Source organism: Patella vulgata, chromosome 4 (genome assembly GCF_932274485.2).
Source record: "Patella vulgata chromosome 4, xgPatVulg1.2, whole genome shotgun sequence".
In the NCBI taxonomy this organism is placed as follows: Eukaryota; Metazoa; Mollusca; class Gastropoda; family Patellidae; genus Patella; species Patella vulgata.
This window is the reverse complement of record NC_065882.2, coordinates 67460174-67479550: the sequence shown is the minus strand read 5'-3', so window position 1 is coordinate 67479550 and position 19377 is coordinate 67460174. Positions and strand designations below refer to the sequence as shown.

The window sequence follows — 19377 nt, the reverse complement described above, 5'->3', positions numbered from 1 at the left end:
TCCGGATTCAATTTTCTTCCTGGTTAAGATTTTGAAGACATAGCTACGCCCAATCAGCTCGCCATTGAATGAAGAATGTTCGATTAGAACAGTCATGGATCGAAGGAAATGTCTGCTTGCCTTATATTTGCTGATAATTTATTCCTCGGGTGAGTGTTAATAACTTAATTAATACAGATTTATAAACGGTATAATTTTAATCATGGTTTGCAAATTATCTAATGTTTATTCAACAGATCGGGTATTGTTTATAAATAGACTAGCTAGACTTGAATAAGATAGTATTCACCATAATAGATAAACATGAAATACTTCCCGTTTTAAATGCATCATGACTTAATATTTGTATAGTTCATAGCATCTAATAAAAAATAGATCGAAATTTTAGATTTGTTTAGGAATTCTGGCCCCGAAATTGTCATAAATTTCTTCTCAGGATCATTATGGTATAATCTTTAGCTTGAAATATCTATAAAACGATTTTTTGGGTACTATTTAAATCAAATTAAACAAATTTTAACTGGTAGCCTGGAGATATTTGATCTTCTAATTGTCAACTTAGTGTGCTATACTGTCTCCATTTACAGTATCTGCGCAATTATCTTCTTGTTTGTTCCTATTCAAGCTGTTCTCGTATAAATGAAGGGAGGGGGCATTTGATCAACAGGATCTTGACGTTTGCAACGCATGTTTGAATAACAAAGTGGAAATGCTTGAAATTAATAGTAAAGTATTCATAAAGCTGATTGTGTACACCCCTAGTGACCTAAATTTATACACGATTCACTAGTATATACTAATAATTACGTTCCGGGTTCAGGTCTATGCGATCTGGGATGTTCTATAAGTGTGAATATCCACTCAAAATGATCAAATTTCGTTATCCTCGGTGACTCGTAAAGTAACATGGAACCGATTAGAAATCGGAAAACGGACGGTCGTTCTGATGAGTCAATGGCAAAGGGTAGCAGGGTAGATGTAGCTTGGATTCCTTTCTACGTAGACAGCTGGGGGAACGAAAGGGTGGAAAGGGTAGCCCACAATGGACTGAACCTGGAGGAGCCCAGTGTCGAACTACAATATCGCCAATCGTACATCCCAGCGTAAATAGATGTCGGGTGACCCCGCAAATTGTCGTTTGGGATTGGAGCTGAGGGACGTGGCAAGACTTTATTCGTTCCCAGGTACAATACGTAAGACTGGAACAAGAATGGCCCTGACAGAATCCCATTAGATATTTATTTCAAAAGACACATGCTTCTTTAACCACTGGGATGGGAGCTGTGAATTTTCCTTTTTTGACTTTCGATTCTCACCCTACGCTAGCTTTTCCTCTAAAGTACGACTGATTTTTCTGGCATGTTTCTTGCCTGCGGTATCACCCTCGGTGGACATTAATACCACTTATAAACCTGTTACGGTAAATCTCTTTGATCTTTGGGGTATATTCTATGCCCGGAATAACTTGCGGTCTGAAAGTCGGGGCGGCTTTGTATATATACAGGAAAATTTGGGGTTATTCTTCTGAAAGTTTTTCTTTAAACCTGTAACAGGTTATTCTTCCAGGGTAGGTTTTTTTCCCATAAGAAACAGGATATAAGGTTTTTCTTACGGGAATTCTGTGATATTCTCACCTTGCGTACATGTAAACATAGACGGTTTATAAGCAAGATAAAGTCCCCGACTTCGGTTATGCTGGGGAAGAAAGACTTCAGAAAAAACCCTCGACAGAAAAACTTCGGCCTACCGGCCTCGGTTTTTCTTTTTCTCGGGTTATTTTCTTCAGTCTTTCTTTCCCCAGTATAACCTCAGTATCGTGCTTTATCCTATACGTAACAAACGGGTTTAGGTCTGATAACTTTATAACGCAAACAGAAAAACCGGTAACTCCTTAGACAAGAAGTGGTATCAGCGATTTAGAAAGCGAGGAATACCGTGCCTCCTGCAAAAGTAACCAATCCATTTTTTTAAAAATACTTCATGAATAATAGGCTTTAGGCCGCCTGATTAGAAATTGATTAAACTCATATTAATTTGGTTATTTTACCCAAAAGATTGTTAGGTATGTGAACGCTTGTGGTATAAGGTGTTCTCGAATTCGATTTTTAGTTGACAATAACTAAAACATTAGGATGAAATGAACACGGTCAACGCAATATACTATTTAAGTGTGATGAATATGGGAGATAATTTTCATTCGGGAAGGACCTGTTTTCCAATTGTGTCTTTGTCCTGTTTACAGCCGGGAGACTAGACGTTTGTTTCTCATAGAAAGATCCCAGTGTCAAAATTCAATGCACAAAATTTGACGCATTGCGGGTATTTTTGTCTTTATTACAGGCGAAGCAAAGAGTTTGCTATAGCTAAAAATATATACAAATATAAATAGTATGCATTGTAAATTAAATCTAGCCTACATAGATATATTCCCAGAGAAAACCCCAACACAATACACATTAAACAATTTTACTTTATTACATACTAAGAACGATACTTCCACATACCCACCCCTCCCCTCCCCCAAAAGATAAAAACAAAACGTGTACACGTAAGCATGTACGCAAAAGAACCCTTGGCAGTTCAAAGAGTAGACGAAAAAACCGCTGTCCCGGCAACATTAATTTCCTCCTAACACACTAATAAGAGTATGTCCGTCGCTGTATAGTCCAGTTCGTGCAGAACAGTAAGACGTTAAACCCCATTTCATTTCGTTTACTGTATAAAGCATATTATGTACAATATGCTTGCGCTGGCCTTAAATAACCTATTGTTAATCGTATCTGATTGTTTCATTCACTGTACCATAACGGCTCCGTCAAATTCCCCCAGGGCACATTGAATATAATAAAAACTTTGATTTATTTTTCACCTATACACTTTGATCTACAATGCCGAAATATTTAATAGCTAATTATCATTGAAATATTCAACACAGCTAGGTAACAGTACAATTATTATTTACACCCTAATTCAAACATGATATTATAATGACAGTTATGTATTAGTTACATAAAGCCGGTTTATTATGCTACCATTGTTGTGTCGAAACAAAATCACGTGTTAACCATAACGTTTTATAAATATTCATGATATAAATCTATTTTAATCACAATGTAAGCTATCCTGTGAAAATAAGATATCAAATACTTCCTGGTACTTTACAGGGTAGTCATTAGTTAAAGACTTGGGTGCAATATTTTAATGGATATAAGTGTAGGGTTTTGTATTAATTTCGGGCTGTTTCTTCTGTCCCGGAGGGAGGAATGGGGCTTAACGTCCACTCGACACAAACTAGGTCATTTCGGGACTAACACATGGTTCAGTTATTTTATTTCAATAATTCGCTTGCGCGTAGGGGTCTTTAGCAGTGGGATGAAACCGGAGGACCCGGAGAAAACCCACGAGGTTGGACAGGCGACCCTACTCCTTGTCACGTACAACCGGGGATTCGAAACCCCGCCAGTTGACTCAATGACAGACCGTATGATACAGCGCAGCGCGCACGTGCTAACCATTCGGCCATCCAACCCCCCACGTTACCCAGACCTTGCTGCAGCCCCCATATCAGTTCATAATTCGGCGCCCAAATAATGTTGGACCACGACTGTTCATATACCAAGATAACAGAAAGCAGTAGACACTATTCACCAAAATCTGCCAGAAAATTGAAATTCAAACACTATTCTTTGTTTCTAGAGAAAAAAGTCATTCTAAAGCGGAAAACAGTGGTCCTTATCCTTATTGTACACAACTGCGCAATATTTTGATCGGTTACATACTATAAGAAATATAGTTTCTGGTATGTGTAAGTTTATTCACGTAGGAAAAAGATGAATAGATGTTCAAATGATTTTTAAAGTTTGTAAAAGATTTTAGTATTGAAAAACACCAAACTAAGTCAAAACTTGAGACAAAAATAAATTAAGCATTTTTAAACTGGCATAATTAAACGCTAATAACAGGAAAATGATTAAGATTTTATCATCAATTATTTTGTTGTCATATTATCAAAGAAATGAAATGAAATTGGGTTTAACGTCCTACTGTTCTGCTCCTATACTGGGCTAATGAAGACGGGTATATATCAGCAAACAAACCAGTTAAATAAAGTCAAACAATTAAGCAATCTCAAAATCTATTGTTACTACATGTATTTTTTAACTGGATTAATTAATCGCAAATAACAGGAAAATAATTTACATTTGATTATCAATTGTTTAATTATCAAATCATTAATTATCAAGTTCCTTATTAACAGTTAAAGCGGAAATTGCAAATTTTTAAGTTATATTTTTAAAATTTATTAAAAAAAGCCTGAAAATAGATGGTATCCATAAACAGTCCTACCTTGTTAAAGAATAATCCTATTAATCCTATAATTCACTATTGCCAGCTGAGAAATTGGCAAAAATATCATTTTCCTCTTCATTTTCAAACGTTGAAAAAAGCTACTCCGTGGTGGAGAATAGAAAACAAGGGAGGTACTTGTGAGGTAATTGTGTTATTATTTCCTGTGTAAATGAGTTGTAAGTGTGAGAATGACACCTATGATCGTATAATTGGGAGTTGACAACCTATTGAGCAAAAGACATAGAAATAATTACGTTTTGACTTTCTTAGAAAATTTGCAATTTCCGCTTTAACATTACGTCAGTTAACAAAGAAATCTAAAAATCTAGTATAGCTATGAGAAATGAAATGAAATGAAATGGAGTTTAACGTACTACTGTTCTGCTCCGAACTGTGCTAATGAAGACGGGCATACGCCATACAGTGTGCTATGAGGGAAATTTTGCCCGGACAGCGGCACTAGGGCCTACTCTTATATCGAATTCCAACTGCCAGGGGATCTTGAACGTCCACGCCAATGTGTACGCGGGTCCTCGGTTTTTTGTCCCATCCAAACGACTAGACAGCTGTCCTTGTCAGGCCCTCCGTCCTCCATCACTGACAAGGGGCAACCACGTCGGTAAATCTGGATAAACTTTCTCGGCCAATGTAGGGATCAACACCCGACCTCCAGACTAGCAAGCCACCGCCTTACCTAGCTACTTAGCCACCGTGATCCCCGTATAACTATGGGAGAGAGAGAGAGAGAGAGAGCGTCCACTCAACACAAACTAGGTCATTTTGAGACTGTGGGGTCAAATTTCATTCCAATAATTCGTGTAAGTATAAGCAGTGTGAATAAACCGTGGAATCCTGAGAAAACGCATGCCAGGTTAGGCATCATCTGGGTTCAAAATCTACGCCTATTGGAGATATTTAATCCATCAAAAACTTTATGTTGACTGCATTTCCTGCAGGTTTGTTGACATATGTCTGACCTATGTCAAGGGCACTACCAATTATAATACGCACTTTGATACATAATATGTTTATCAGTAAAATAAATAAATCAATTTTTTCCGCATTAATTATTATTCGTGTTAACATTTTTCTTTTTGGTGGATTTGATAGTAGATTCGGATTTTTATCTTTGACCATGCTGTGGACGTTATAAAGTAAGGGAAATGAAATGAAATGAGGTTTAACGTTCTACTGTTCTGCTCCGACTGGGCTAATGAAGTCAGGCATATGCCATACAGTGTGCTATGATAGCGGCACTATGGCCTACTCTTATATCGAATTCCAACTGCCAAGGGATCTTTTACGTGCACGCCAATGTAAACACGGGACCTCGGTTTTTCGTCCAATCCGAACGACTAGACAGCTATCTTTGTCAGGCCCCCCGTCCTGCACCACTGACAATAGGAAACCACATGTAAAGGCATTTAAATCTACATAGTGAAAGACATTGTTCAAAACCAGTTATTTTATGTCGTTAATTATCATAATATTTTGTATTACTTTTTTATATTATTAGCATAAAGGCGCATATTAATATAGCTAAAAACAATCACATAGCTACCCCCTCCCCATCCTCCCGCGGCGTCTGAAATTCAAGACAAAATCCTTGCTATAAGTATTCTTACTTTTCTAGAACACTCGATACCACATTGTATTGAGAACTTCGCATAGCTAACAGACACGTGGCTATGAGTAGTAAAGGATCTCGTGAAGAGACAGGGTATGTAAATTTAAACTAGAAGACCTGATACCACTTCCAATTTGAGGCGTTCGCATAACTAATGTATATACGTATAATGAATGTTTGGAAATACAAAATATATTTTGAAAATATATCCAGAAATGATGATTATGAGTAATTCAAGCAATATAAATAATAAATATTCTGATCTTGGACGCATGACGTATTGTCGGGGTAATAAATGCCACAATAAAAATCAGGAATAACAAGTGTAAGGATATATAAAAACTTAAATTCAATCTGTTATGCACACATAATCATAAACTAGAGGTCTGCTCTTTATCGAGCGTTTTCAGCTGTTAAAATGTATATTACACACGAAGGCATGCAAGGAATGAAAATGGTTTAAAGGGCCAATCTCGATTATATTTTGGAGAATAAAACTGCTTAACTTTGGGTTAAAGATCTTAAATCCTCTAACTTTGACCATGCTGTGGACGTTATAAAGTAAGGGAAATGAAATGAAATGAGGTTTAACGTTCTACTGTTCTGCTCCGACTGGGCTAATGAAGTCAGGCATATGCCATACAGTGTGCTATGAGGGAAATTTTGCCCAGATAGCGGCACTATGGCCTACTCTTATATCGAATTCCAACTGCCAAGGGATCTTTTACGTGCACGCCAATGTAAACACGGGACCTCGGTTTTTCGTCCAATCCGAACGACTAGACAGCTATCTTTGTCAGGCCCCCCGTCCTGCACCACTGACAATAGGAAACCACATGTAAAGGCATTTAAATCTACATAGTGAAAGATCTTAAATCCTCTAACTTTGGACCGAGAAACTAACGTGATACATTTTTATTTTATAAAAATAACGTGTAGGAACGGCAATAGATTATCGGGTCACCCAACGTAGAAATAAAGGAGTTACATGTTACATGTAAGGATAATCGGTTTTGACGTTCACTTCCAATATTGAGCTGAAATTTTGAGATAAGGTAAATACACCATTCTTCTATATTTTGGCGCTTAAATTTCATACGAACTCGAACATTTATTTCTGAGACTCTGTTAAAATCGGGATGGTCCCTTTAAGTCTGTCCTATTCATTATTTGTTGTATCTATATATTAAACAGGGATTTAACCTAGATTTTAAAACGGTTAATAATAAATGCGCTGTGAAATATAGTAAGGGTAGTAAAGAATTGCGGTGCAGCCAAGCATAATTAGCATACAATAACATAATATATCTATGCGATATAATTAAATGTTATGATATGTTATGAAAGCGTTGCCGAAAATGTTCTTGACCTAAGAAATACAAGATGGGTCTAATGCGGGATAATATTAGTCTGAATTTTATTAAATATTTTAAAAGCGTGAAGGACAAAGTTTTGTTAGATTTAATGAGAAAGGTGGTATCATTCGTTATTAAATGTCCCTGGGTGACAGGTATACTAATTTAAAGGAGCTAAACCGCTAATATTTGGGACCTAGAAATTGACATAAATGGGTCGCAACGCATATAATAATGTAATGTGAATGTATATAAACTGATTTACATTCAATCGTTTCTGTTTTTACTGTAATTTCTAATCAGTTATGTTCGGCGAAATACGCCAGAAGTCTCAATTGAATGACAGTCTTTAGCGTCTGGTTATTCCAGTCTACACCGAGGATATTTATTACGCATGCTCTCCAGATAAGAATATAGCGTCACCATTTGGCATGACTTGTGGAATATGTCTAGCCGCGTTCTTTGAGTCCCTTGTTCCAAATGGCGCTGAAACGCATTATGGTACACGATTCGTGTACATATGGTAAAATGTTTATTTTGTCTTGAATATTGGATATCAGAAGCCCATCTTTTCCCTGTAAGATCACAAGACCAATGTTGATTTGAATTGACAAATAATTCGTGTTTTCAATGTCGAAGATTTTTGATGATATTGAGTTAGAGACTTAGCTACTTTAAGTCTGACATGGAATCAGTCGATTCACTGTTGGTTAAGGTATCCCGTAAAAAGTGGCGAGGACGAAGCTCGTAAATGTTGTCATAAATTTGATTAATAAGAAATGCTATAATATATAATGTTATGACACACCTCTTTGGATAGCATGTAAATATAATTATAACATAAAATCTCTAAGAAGTGGGGAACATGGAAACGTTGGATAATATATTCAAGGCAGGGGTTGACTAGGGGCTGGGTCCCTGTCTCTGGCCCAGTAAAGAGCTCCCACTTTAATGGGGTAGGGTGTTCTAGGGCGGTAAATGGTGCTTTCTAGTGTATATCCTGATGTTTCTAGCTTCTGCGCAAATTTAGCGTCTGACAGTCTCGGCAATTCAAGACCCAATTAAGGCCCCAGAACTAAAATAAGCCCCCCCCCACCCCCATTCCATACCCAAAGGCCCCTTCTTGTCCAACCATATGCAAACAAAGTCGTATGTATATGAATATAAACATAAACAAAAAACAATAAATAAAAATAGAAAATCTAGTAACAAATTTATGGCCCATGAGGAAAAGCCTAAAAGAAATATAATTGAAATGATATGGTACTACAACATTGAGGTTATCTAGGCTACCATTTGATTAAAGCTGACGATGAATCACATTAGCACATGTAATTTACTAATAAGAATGTATTTCCTTCTCTATCTTATCATATCCTGTTAAACTTGATAGTATTCTAATATTCTAATCAGTAATACCCACACTTTCATTGGTGGGTGACATAACAAAAACTTTTAAACACGAAATATAATGAATCTTGGGTTAACTCCGTCTACTTGGAATGTGTCGCTGATCTAAATCATTACTTTGCTCATTTTCAGTCTGTCATATATCATGTGCGTGCGACAAGTTTGTTCTCCGGATGCCTCCACTCAAAAAGGGACATATTGAAATAAAATGTCTTAAATGAAATGAAATGGGGTTTAACGTCCTACTGTTCTACCCTAACTGGGCTAATAAAGACGTGCAAAACGCCATACAGTGTGCTATAATGACATTGTGCCCGGACAGCGGCACTAGGGCCTACTCTTATATCGAATTCCAACTGAAAGGGATCTTTTACGTGCATGCCAATGTGTACACGGGGCCTCGGTTTTTCGTACCATCCGAACTACTAGACAGCTGTCCTTGTCAGGCCCTCCGTCCTGCACCACTGACAAGGGGAAACCACGACAGAAAATCGTGATGAACTTTCTCGGCACGTGCTAAACATTGGGCCATCCAACCACCGCATTGTATCATAAGGTTACTGAGTCAACTGGCGTGGTTTTGATCCCCCAGTTGTACGTGATAAGGAGTAGTGTCGCCTGTCCAACCTCCTGGGTTTTCTCCGGATCCCCCGGTTTCCTCCCACTGAACCATATGTTAGTCCCGAAATGACCTATTTTGAAACCGGTACGTCCTACTACCAACAAGAACCGGGCCTGGTGATAATGAGTTCTTGAGTAGAAATACTCATGCGCCACAGCCACAGTGACCTTGGGGCCACTTTTGCTAACATTTTTGAGCCAAAAATCGAAAGTGGATTTTTAACCGGCATATCAGAATAGTGTACAATATTGTTTTCAGAATAATCGTGATTTTTATACGCCTACATATTCATGTGGAAGTATATTATCGTCGCCCTTGTCCTTCCGTCCACAATTTGTTCGTGGACACTCTACAGGTCACAATTTGTATCCGATTTTAACGAAACTTGAAATATAGGTTTATCTCCTAAAGATCTCGTTTTCTTTCGATATTAACATATATCGGACTTAACTTCATGGATTATTGCCCCTGATTGTATGAAAAATCATGTTTTTAACTTGTGGACACGAGAGGATTATGACCTCTGGTAGTACAAAAAATTGTGGATCCTCTATAGGTCTCAATTTTTAATCCGATTTTAAAAACCATTCAAATATATCACCGTTACACCAAAATGGGGGTCGAATTCGAATTTCGTGAAAATTGAACCGAAACTGTTCGACAAAATGGCCACTCCTCGTACGCAAATAGTATAAAAGTATGTAATACCAAGGTTATGAACCCTCTAGAGTTTACAATTTTTATCCGATTTTGATGAAACTTGAAGTGTATGTTTATAGCCCAATGATCTCGGTTAAAATCGATATTTGTGCATATTTGATTATGGGTGGACCCTGGTTTTGGTCACTCTAGAGGGCACAATTTTTATCCGATTTAACAAGCCGTTTAAATATATCACCATAGTGATGGCTGAGTCCGAATTTCGTGAAAATCGGACCGAAACTGCCGACAAAATGGCTGTTTCACGTACGCAAATACATGTAGTGTAAATTTTAAGCATGTAATGATGCCCAGGCACATTTTTTCCGATTTTGATGAAACAGTACACAATCGGAATTATGAATTATTTTTTTTATTTTACAGCCCAGGAAGAAGAGGAGACTGAGCTAACCCCACAAGATGGTTACTACAACAATCTCATTCATCCAGACTGGGGTGCTATAGGTATGTGTGATTTATTTAATTCTAGTAATATATAGAATAATCTCATTCATCCAGACTGGGGTGCTATAGGTATGTGTGATTTATTTAATTCTAGTAATATATAGAATAATCTCATTCATCCAGACTGGGGTGCTATAGGTATGTGTGATTTATTTAATTCTAGTAATATATAGAATAATCTCATTCATCCAGACTGGGGTGCTATAGGTATGTGTGATTTATTTAATTCTAGTAATATATAGAATAATCGCATTCATCCAGACTGGGGTGCTATAGGTTTGTGTGATTATTTAATTCTAATAGTGTATGGAATAATCTCATTCATCCAGACTGGGGTGCTATAGGTTTGTGTGATTATTTAATGAAAATAGATACTGTATAGGAAGACAGCAAAATAAAAGAAAGATCAAATCTTTATAAAAAAAAATGATAAGGAATGGTTAGAAATAGGTCCGTGGCGGTGCACTATGCACACCTCCCTCCCACACCAAATAAATACATAAAAACAGCTATCAATATGATCGTTTATTATGAGGAACCATTGTCTTTAACCCCATTTAAAAGATGATTCTGTTATGAGTGTTTAAACGACTTCACAACTTCAAAAACATATTCACACTGAGTGTTTGGAACCTCATATGTATATAAACATAAGTAAGGACACACACCCTTTATGTGCCTTTTAATTCATTAACATATAACAAATGGATTTGTTGACCAGCATGCTTATATTATGATTTGTTTTACATCTAGTTTCTGCTTAACAACACATCTTATCTGAGGATAAAGTTGAATTATTTCCTGATAAATTATATAAATAGTCACTTTCTAACAATGGTTTCCTGTAAATATTTACTCATTTACCGGTATATTTATCACGGGACTTTTGGATTGATATGATATTTATTCTCACATAGACTATGTCTAAGGTCTATATTTGAAAGAACAGTTTAAAAACTGCTAAGATATAGAGAGTTCTCTACCTTGAACAACACGTTTATTTCCTCTAGTACTGTCAATAATTCATCAGAATAGTAACCACAACAAATATATGTTAGTTATATTATATATGAGGATGCTTGATTGGCTTAAACATACAGAAGTTGAAAATTGGATATCATGACATGGTGAGGGGAGAATCCTATTCAGTTATATGGATCTCAATTTATAATTGTATCTGCCTGTAAATTGTATTGACAGAAAGTATCAATGAGAGCAGGAAGTCTGTTGATAACAGGCGGCAGACCACCATTAAATTCCACCATCTCGGTACCCACTGTAGTTCCATCTATTTATAGCTATTCTCTCCCCCGTTTTTCCCCTTTCTGCCAGGTTTTGGTAAATGTTCTTGATTTAGAGGCGGGGTTAAGAGGTTGGTTACGTTGGATAGTAGCATGGGTTTACTTCAAATTTCACTGGTCAACCTATACAAAATCTGAAACAAAGACATGACCATTTGATGCTCTGTCGGTAGTAAAAAGCGTTCGACCCAACGAAAATTTGGGGCAATGTTGGAGTCGGACAAAGAGAACAGAATTAACATTGAAGTCAATGGAGAAATTATATGTGGTCTGCTTCCAACAATATGTTCAGGGGTTGTTTCCCTTTATTATAAAAGGTAGCAAATTTATATCCACCATTCACATCTGATCATAACTGAGAAGAAGTAAATTCAGTAATTTATATAAAAGTTGAAGAACTATCACACTGAATACATGTACAAAAACCTTAGCTTTACAAAAGAGAGAAAAAAAAATACAGTACTATGGGCAAACTATACTGATGCCATGCCAATGGACACATTTTGTTATTCTATCTTTTGAGTGTTGTATAGGTGTGTGCCATTTTTTTTCCCATTTCAGATGGTCAACTACTACGTCGATCACCAGTTGCTTATGATGATGGAGTCTTTGAATTGTCAGGAAAGAAACGACCTAACCCATTTCGTATTAGTGATCTTGCTCATGGTGGGGATCAGGGAAATGCTTCAGTTAGGGGCCGCAATTCATTTCTGGTCTTCTTTGGTGAGTAAATGTATATTTTTTAAGGGTTTTCAACTAAAAACTCAATTTTCTAATTTGAAATAGACAAGGTAGGAGTCTTAGCTTCTCGTTGAGAACGTTCATGTTATCTTAAGAGGTTCACATGATGTTAAAAGGGTCACATGAGAGGGTGCGAACTCAAGTCCTGAGACTTGTAAGTCTGACCTTAGTCACATTTACTTGACTCGGGCTCAGCTGTCGTGACAACTCGATACTTGAAAGGACTATATGGACTCTAGTGCCTGTGGGGGGAAATAACTCTGACTTGCCATATAAACATAAATTGCCAACACATTTGATGCACTTGCGACTTGAACAGGACTTGTATAATGGGCTTTGTGAAGACTTGTGACTCAATTCAGTGCTAAAGTCAGGGACTTGGAACTCAAGGTTCTGTGACTAGTTCCCATCTCTGTCACATGGACATTTTTAACAGACTTTGTGTCATAGACTTGATTATCTAACACAGTGGTTCTCAACCTTTTTTCACCAACAGCACACCTTGGAACACATGAAAAATTAGCGGCACACATGGCTAAGTATATATGAAAAAATATTTGAATTTTGCAAAATAAAAACATGGTAAGTCAGACGGACTACAACCGTGGACACAGACTAGTCATAGACACATAGAATAACTCAAACTAAATATAGAAAAACACAGCTATGAATAACAGTGAATACTCAATTGGAATCATGTGGTTTTTCGCATTTTCTTAGTGTGCTGTTTAAAATACCGAGGCACACTTAGGAAGCTGCGGCACACTGGTTGAGGATCACTGCTAAGAAGTGAGAATTAGCGAGTATTGCTACAGGTTGATAGAATGCAGGGTAGTGAAATTGGATCTAACCTTTAGTCGTTGTTGTTTCTCATCTATCTGATAGACAATCGGTTTTGGATGAGTTATTTGCCCCTGAATTAAAGATTCAATTTCAGACCATTTTTTTGACATGAACGTAATAGACTTAAATTTAGATAATATACCTATTTACAGCTTAATGTTATTTTGGAAGAGATTTTCCAAGCTACTTTTAAAGTTTTCATTCTGTGAAACATATGTTTTGTAACATTTCCAGGGCAACAAGTGGTGGAAGAAATCATGGATTCACAGCGTCCTGGTTGTCCAAGAGAGTTCATCAATATTGATGTTTATAAAGGTCATCCTATCTATGATCAAGGTGGTAAAGGTGATATTAAGATGCCATTGTTACGAACTAGATTTGATCAAAGAACAGGCTATTCCCCCAATAATCCTCGACAACAGGTATATAGCAATATATTAATATGTGTCTTTTTGTTATATAAGCCAACATTTACCATGGACACAGTGTCATGAAGAGAGTTGGCGATGCCTGGCATCAACTCTGTGATTGTATGCTCCAAGGAAGATGTTTTAGATATGTAAACACAGAAGAAATAAACCTTTTATTAAAATTATAATTTCAAATTTCAAATTTTTTTATTAGATTCCTGGGGCCATCACTCATCTGCCCCACTCTATGCAAGTCACTGCGACTACGTATATTGTCAATCCCACTGTCTTGTGAACAACAGATTCTACACTTTTCAGTCGATTTTATAGAAACATGGCATCAGGGTTTATGTCCATGATATTTTGAATGAATTCCGTTAACTATTATGGAGTCACAGTGGCTCATTATGTAGATGTTCGATCCCTGTGTTGACAAAGACAGGTCATCAGGATTTTCCGGCTTGGTTCCCCCTTGTCAGTGGTGCAGAACAGAGGGTCTCATTAGTATGCACAAAAAAGTGCCTTTGGCAGCTGCAATTTGATGTAAAAGTAGGCCTAGCACCGCTGTCCATGCAAAATTTACCTCATAGCACACTTCATTAGCCCAGTCTGAACAGAACAGTAGGACATTAAAGCTCATTTCATTTTGTTAATTATTCACATAGTTATTGCCCAACAATATACACCAACAATTATTTTCCTTGATTTTTTTTATCCTTGTTTCAGCTAAATGAAATAACACCATATATAGATGGTGGATTAATGTATGGCACATCTAAAGCATGGACTGACACATTAAGATCATTTAAAGATGGGAAACTTTTGTCAAATGATGAGAGTATGCCTATTTCTGAAAGCTTCCCAGTTAAGAACTCCATCCGTTTACCAATGGCTAATCCACCACCTCCTAGAGAACATAAACTCAAACCTGTTAATAGATTTTATCGTAAGTTTCTTATTCAATCAAATGTAAATGTATGTAAGGCCGTACAAAAAAAATATTCTGGTTCTCATGTTGTTTAACAGGAAGGTGTGATTATCCAGTATCATTTATGATTGTCAGTATCATTTATGAGGATTGCGTACTTGATAAATGAGCCTATACCACATTTCAGCCATATTTGAATTTGTTTCGGGTCCCTTTGAAAGATTTGTTGAAAATATTGAAATTTTACTGCAATTTTACCAATTTTCTTACAGGGGTTTTAACAGGGGTTAATAAGGCTCTTTTTATTTTTTATTTATTTTAATAAAAACTGGTCATGCGGCCCTTTTTAAGTGAATTACCAGAATATTTTTTTTATATGACCTAAAGATTGTGCTTTGAATAATATTGGAAGCTTAAATAGTTATTCTTAATCCATACAAACTACATTTATTTTTTGAATAGAGAATAGTTTAATATTGGTTAATTTAAAGTGAATAACATGGAGAATAGTTTAATATTTGTTAATTTAAAGTGAATGATATAGAGAATATTTGTTAATTAAAAGGGAATGATATAGAAATAGTTATTTGTTAATTTAAAGTGAATGGCATAGAGAATAGTTTAATATTTGTTAATTTAAAGTGAATAATATAGATAATAGTTTAATACTTTTTAATTTAAAAGAGAGAGAGAGAGAAATGGGGTTTAACGTCCACTAGACACAGGTCATTTCGGGACTAATGTTAATTTAAAGTAAATGATATAGAGAATAGTTTAATATTTGTTAATTTAAAGTGAATGATATAGAGAATAGTTTAATATTTGTTAATTTAAAGTGAATAATATAGAGAATAGTTTAATATTTGTTAATTTAAAGTGAATATGTTAAGAAAACCACCTAATTAACTGAACACATGGTATAATATGTTAAGAATACCACCTAATTAACTGATCACATGGTATAATTGTATTTGCTCTTATCAAATTATAAGTAAAATTTAAAGGTGTTCTTGGAATTTGATAAGATTCTCACATAATAATTAACTTTTTATTATTCTACTTAACATACTATTTACCTATATTTATGCACAGGTCTGGGTAATCCAAGAGGTAATGAAAATCCAATGTTATTGACTTTTGGTGTTATATGGTTTAGATGGCATAATATAGTAGCTGAAAGATTAAAAATTCAACATCCATCTTGGAATGATGAACAACTGTTTAATCGAGCAAGACAAGAGGTGATTGCTCACCATCAGGTAGTGTTTTTAATGTAAACTACTCTATTTAGGTTATTTTGAGACTAATATTATAACAATTTATTCATTCTTTTCCTGAGCCGTAATGTATTGTAATGTAATGTAGGCCTATTATTATTTTGATCTTTTGATCTTTCAATAGATAAGAGATTATAGAGACAACAAAAATACCAGTATTCGAATATTCAAATTCTAATAGTTTTTCAAGGGTATGCGAAATAGATTTTCAGTATCATTTAAAACTAATGGAATCTGGTCTGTTATTTGTCTTTTGTGAAAGATTTATTAACATTATAAAGACACATTATGTAAGATTTGAGATACAGAGCTGGCTGGCAGTTCTTGCTATAATAATTCAAAAATAGATAATGCAAAATAAGAATATTGAAAATTTTATTCAAATTACTTTATTTTGAGCGAAGTTATCACTGTTTAAAGTTTTGACACAATGTGGCTTAGATTGTATATTATTGTAACAACGGTACTTGTTATTTGAGACTTGGCCTCATTTCGCCATTTTGAAATGGTGACAGTTTTTATACGCCCACATTTTCATGTGGACGTATATTGTCGTCGCCCCTGTCCGTCCACAAATGTTTGTGAACAGTCTACAGGTCACAATTTTTATCCGATTTCAATGAAACTTGAAATATAGGTTTATCACCCCAAGATCTTGGTTCCTTTCGATATTGGCATGTATCGGATTGTTATTTCATGGATTATGGCCCCTGATTGTACGAAAAATCACGTTTTTAGCTTGTGAACACTGTAGAGGTCACAATTTTTATCCGATTTGGTTTAAACTTGAAATGTATGCTTTTAACCCAAAGATCTCGGTTCCTTTCGATATTCGTGAATATCGGAACGTAACTTCCTGAATTATGGCCCCTGATTGTATGAAAAATCGCGTTTTTAGTTTGTGGACCCTATAGAGGTCATAATTTTTATCCTATTTAAAAAAACGTATTATTATATCACCGTTACACCCTAAGGGCAACTGAGTTCGAATTTCGTGAAAATCGACCCAAAACTGACAGACAAAATGGCCGCCGTTCGTTCTCAAATTGCGTAAAAATATGGTATATCAAGGTTATGGACCCTATAGAGGTCACAATTTTTATCCGATTTTGTTGAAACTTGAAATGTAAGTTTATAACCCAAAGATCTCGGTTCTTTTCGATATTCGCGCATATGGGACCGTAACTTCCTGAATTATGGCCCCTGATTGTACGAAAAATCGTGTCATAATTTTTATCTGATTTAAAAAAACGTTTTATTATATTACCGTTATACCCTAAGGACGACTGAGTTCAAATTTCGTGAAAATCGGCCAAAACTAACAGACAAAATGGCCACCGTTCGTTCTCAAATAGCGTAAAAATATGGTATATCAATTTTTATCCAATTTTGTTGAAACTTGAAATGTAAGTTTATAACCCAAAGATCTTGGTTCCTTTCGATATTCGTGCATATCGGACTGTAACTTCCTGAATTATGCCCCCTGATTGTTCATAAAGGTCATAATTTTTATCCGATTTAAAAAAACGTATTATTATATCACTGTTACACCCCAAGGACGGCTGAGTTCGAATTTCGTGAAAATCGCCCAAAACTGACAGACAAAATGGCCGCCCCTCGTTCTCAAATTGCGTAAAAATATGGTATATCAAGGTTGTGGACCCTATAGAGGTCACAATTTTTATCCGATTTTGTTGATTGAAATGTAAGTTTATAACCCAAAGATCTCGGTTCCTTTCGATATTTGCGCATATCGAATTGTAATTTCCTGAATTATGGCCCTTGATTGTAGGAAAAATCACTTTCGTTTCAGCATGTTTTCTCGAAAATGTGGGCGTATCCTGCCTGGCAGCCGCTGGTTTCATCTGTTAAAATCTCCTCCATTTGATGTTCTAGAGAGTTGATTATAGGCTTGCCATGTGAATAAATGTCTAAATAATAATTTACATAACATTTGATGGCAAAATAAAGACGTTGAATAGGAAGATTTAGCTCTTACATAATACATGTTTTATTCAAGAAGATCACCTAATATCCCAAAATAATTATATCGAAAATATATTGATTTGAACAATCTATTGTTTCATTGGGTTTTTTTTACTTGCTTTAAAACTGTAAATCCCTTCTTTAGGCAAGTGGGGGGTTGGAAGGCTGAATGGTTAGCACATGCGGGCTGTATCATAAAGTCTGTCATTGAGTCAACTGGCGTGGTTTCAATTCCCCCGGTTGTATGTGACAAGGAGTAGGGTCGTCTGTCCAACCTCGTGGGTTTACCACTGCTAAAGACCCCTAAGCGCAAGCGAATTATGGAAATAAAATTGAACCATATGTTAGTCCCAAAATGACCTAGTTTGTGTCGTGTGGACGTTAAACCCCATTTCTCTCTCTCTCTCTTTAGGCAAGCCAAAAATTGATTTTGGCCTCACTCTATATTCACCAGCATGTTTTCCTCAAAAGAGTTTACATTTTAGTGTGAGGAAGAATCCATTTAAATTTTATGGATTTTCTTATCTTGTTTAGAAATCATGTGACAGAATTTACATACATGAAAATTAAATGTATTGTATAGATTATGATGATTAATAATTTAAGATAATTTTGATTTCAGAAAATTGTGATGTACGATTGGTTACCAAGATGGTTAAGCATTTCAAGTGATCAGGCGAATGCAACTTTCACAAAAATTCCACCATACGTAAATAAAGGTAGTTATTATGTACCTACTATAAATAGCAGTAAGGAACAGTTAGCATCAGGGTAATGATGGTCCCTATCATTTTTGAGCATTTTCAAAAAAGTAAGACTGATAAAAGTACATTATCGTACACATACTCAATCTACACAGATACGTATTTTAACATGTTTCAGAAATAATTTGTATTGAGCTAAACATCATTCCTGGTGATTCCAGTCGCATCCTTACAATCATTTCCACAGTTATTGCCCCTGACTTATGATCCTTGATTAAAGGATACCACCCTATATTGTACATTGTACAGTACTCACAAAATTGAAATAAATATTCACGTTTTCAGACTACACTTTGACCTTTATTGGTAATATTTGACCTGAAGGGTGTTGACATCCTTTCAAACAATCGTTTAAATTAATCATTATTTGTGTCTCAGAAATTTTGAATTTCTATTTGGGATGTATTTTAGTCAAAGGATAATTCAAGATCAATTTTTAAAAATCCAGATAGCCATTGCAGTAGATTTGTTGGAATGGCTAACATTGTAGCCTATTCCTACATTTAATTTGAACAGATATTTTTCTTTCCTGCATGTCACCGTTAATTGAATTTTTATAGGCCCACATTTTCATGTGTACGTATACACAAATAGTGTAA

At 35.7% G+C, this 19377-nt stretch overlaps 1 protein-coding gene across 1 annotated transcript in view; it reads left to right on the top strand.

Moving 5' to 3' along the window:
• The first annotated feature begins 6038 nt into the window (after positions 1–6038).
• The window catches only part of LOC126818032 (dual oxidase 1), a 43923-nt gene continuing 30584 nt past the window's right edge, over positions 6039–19377 (top strand). Inside the window, exons 1-7 of the mRNA XM_056100290.1 lie at positions 6039–6070; positions 10832–10872; positions 12391–12552; positions 13648–13835; positions 14550–14769; positions 15844–16010; positions 18637–18733. Of these exons, the coding sequence (XP_055956265.1) occupies positions 6039–6070; positions 10832–10872; positions 12391–12552; positions 13648–13835; positions 14550–14769; positions 15844–16010; positions 18637–18733 (907 nt within the window). The remainder of the gene's footprint in view (positions 6071–10831; positions 10873–12390; positions 12553–13647; positions 13836–14549; positions 14770–15843; positions 16011–18636; positions 18734–19377) is intronic.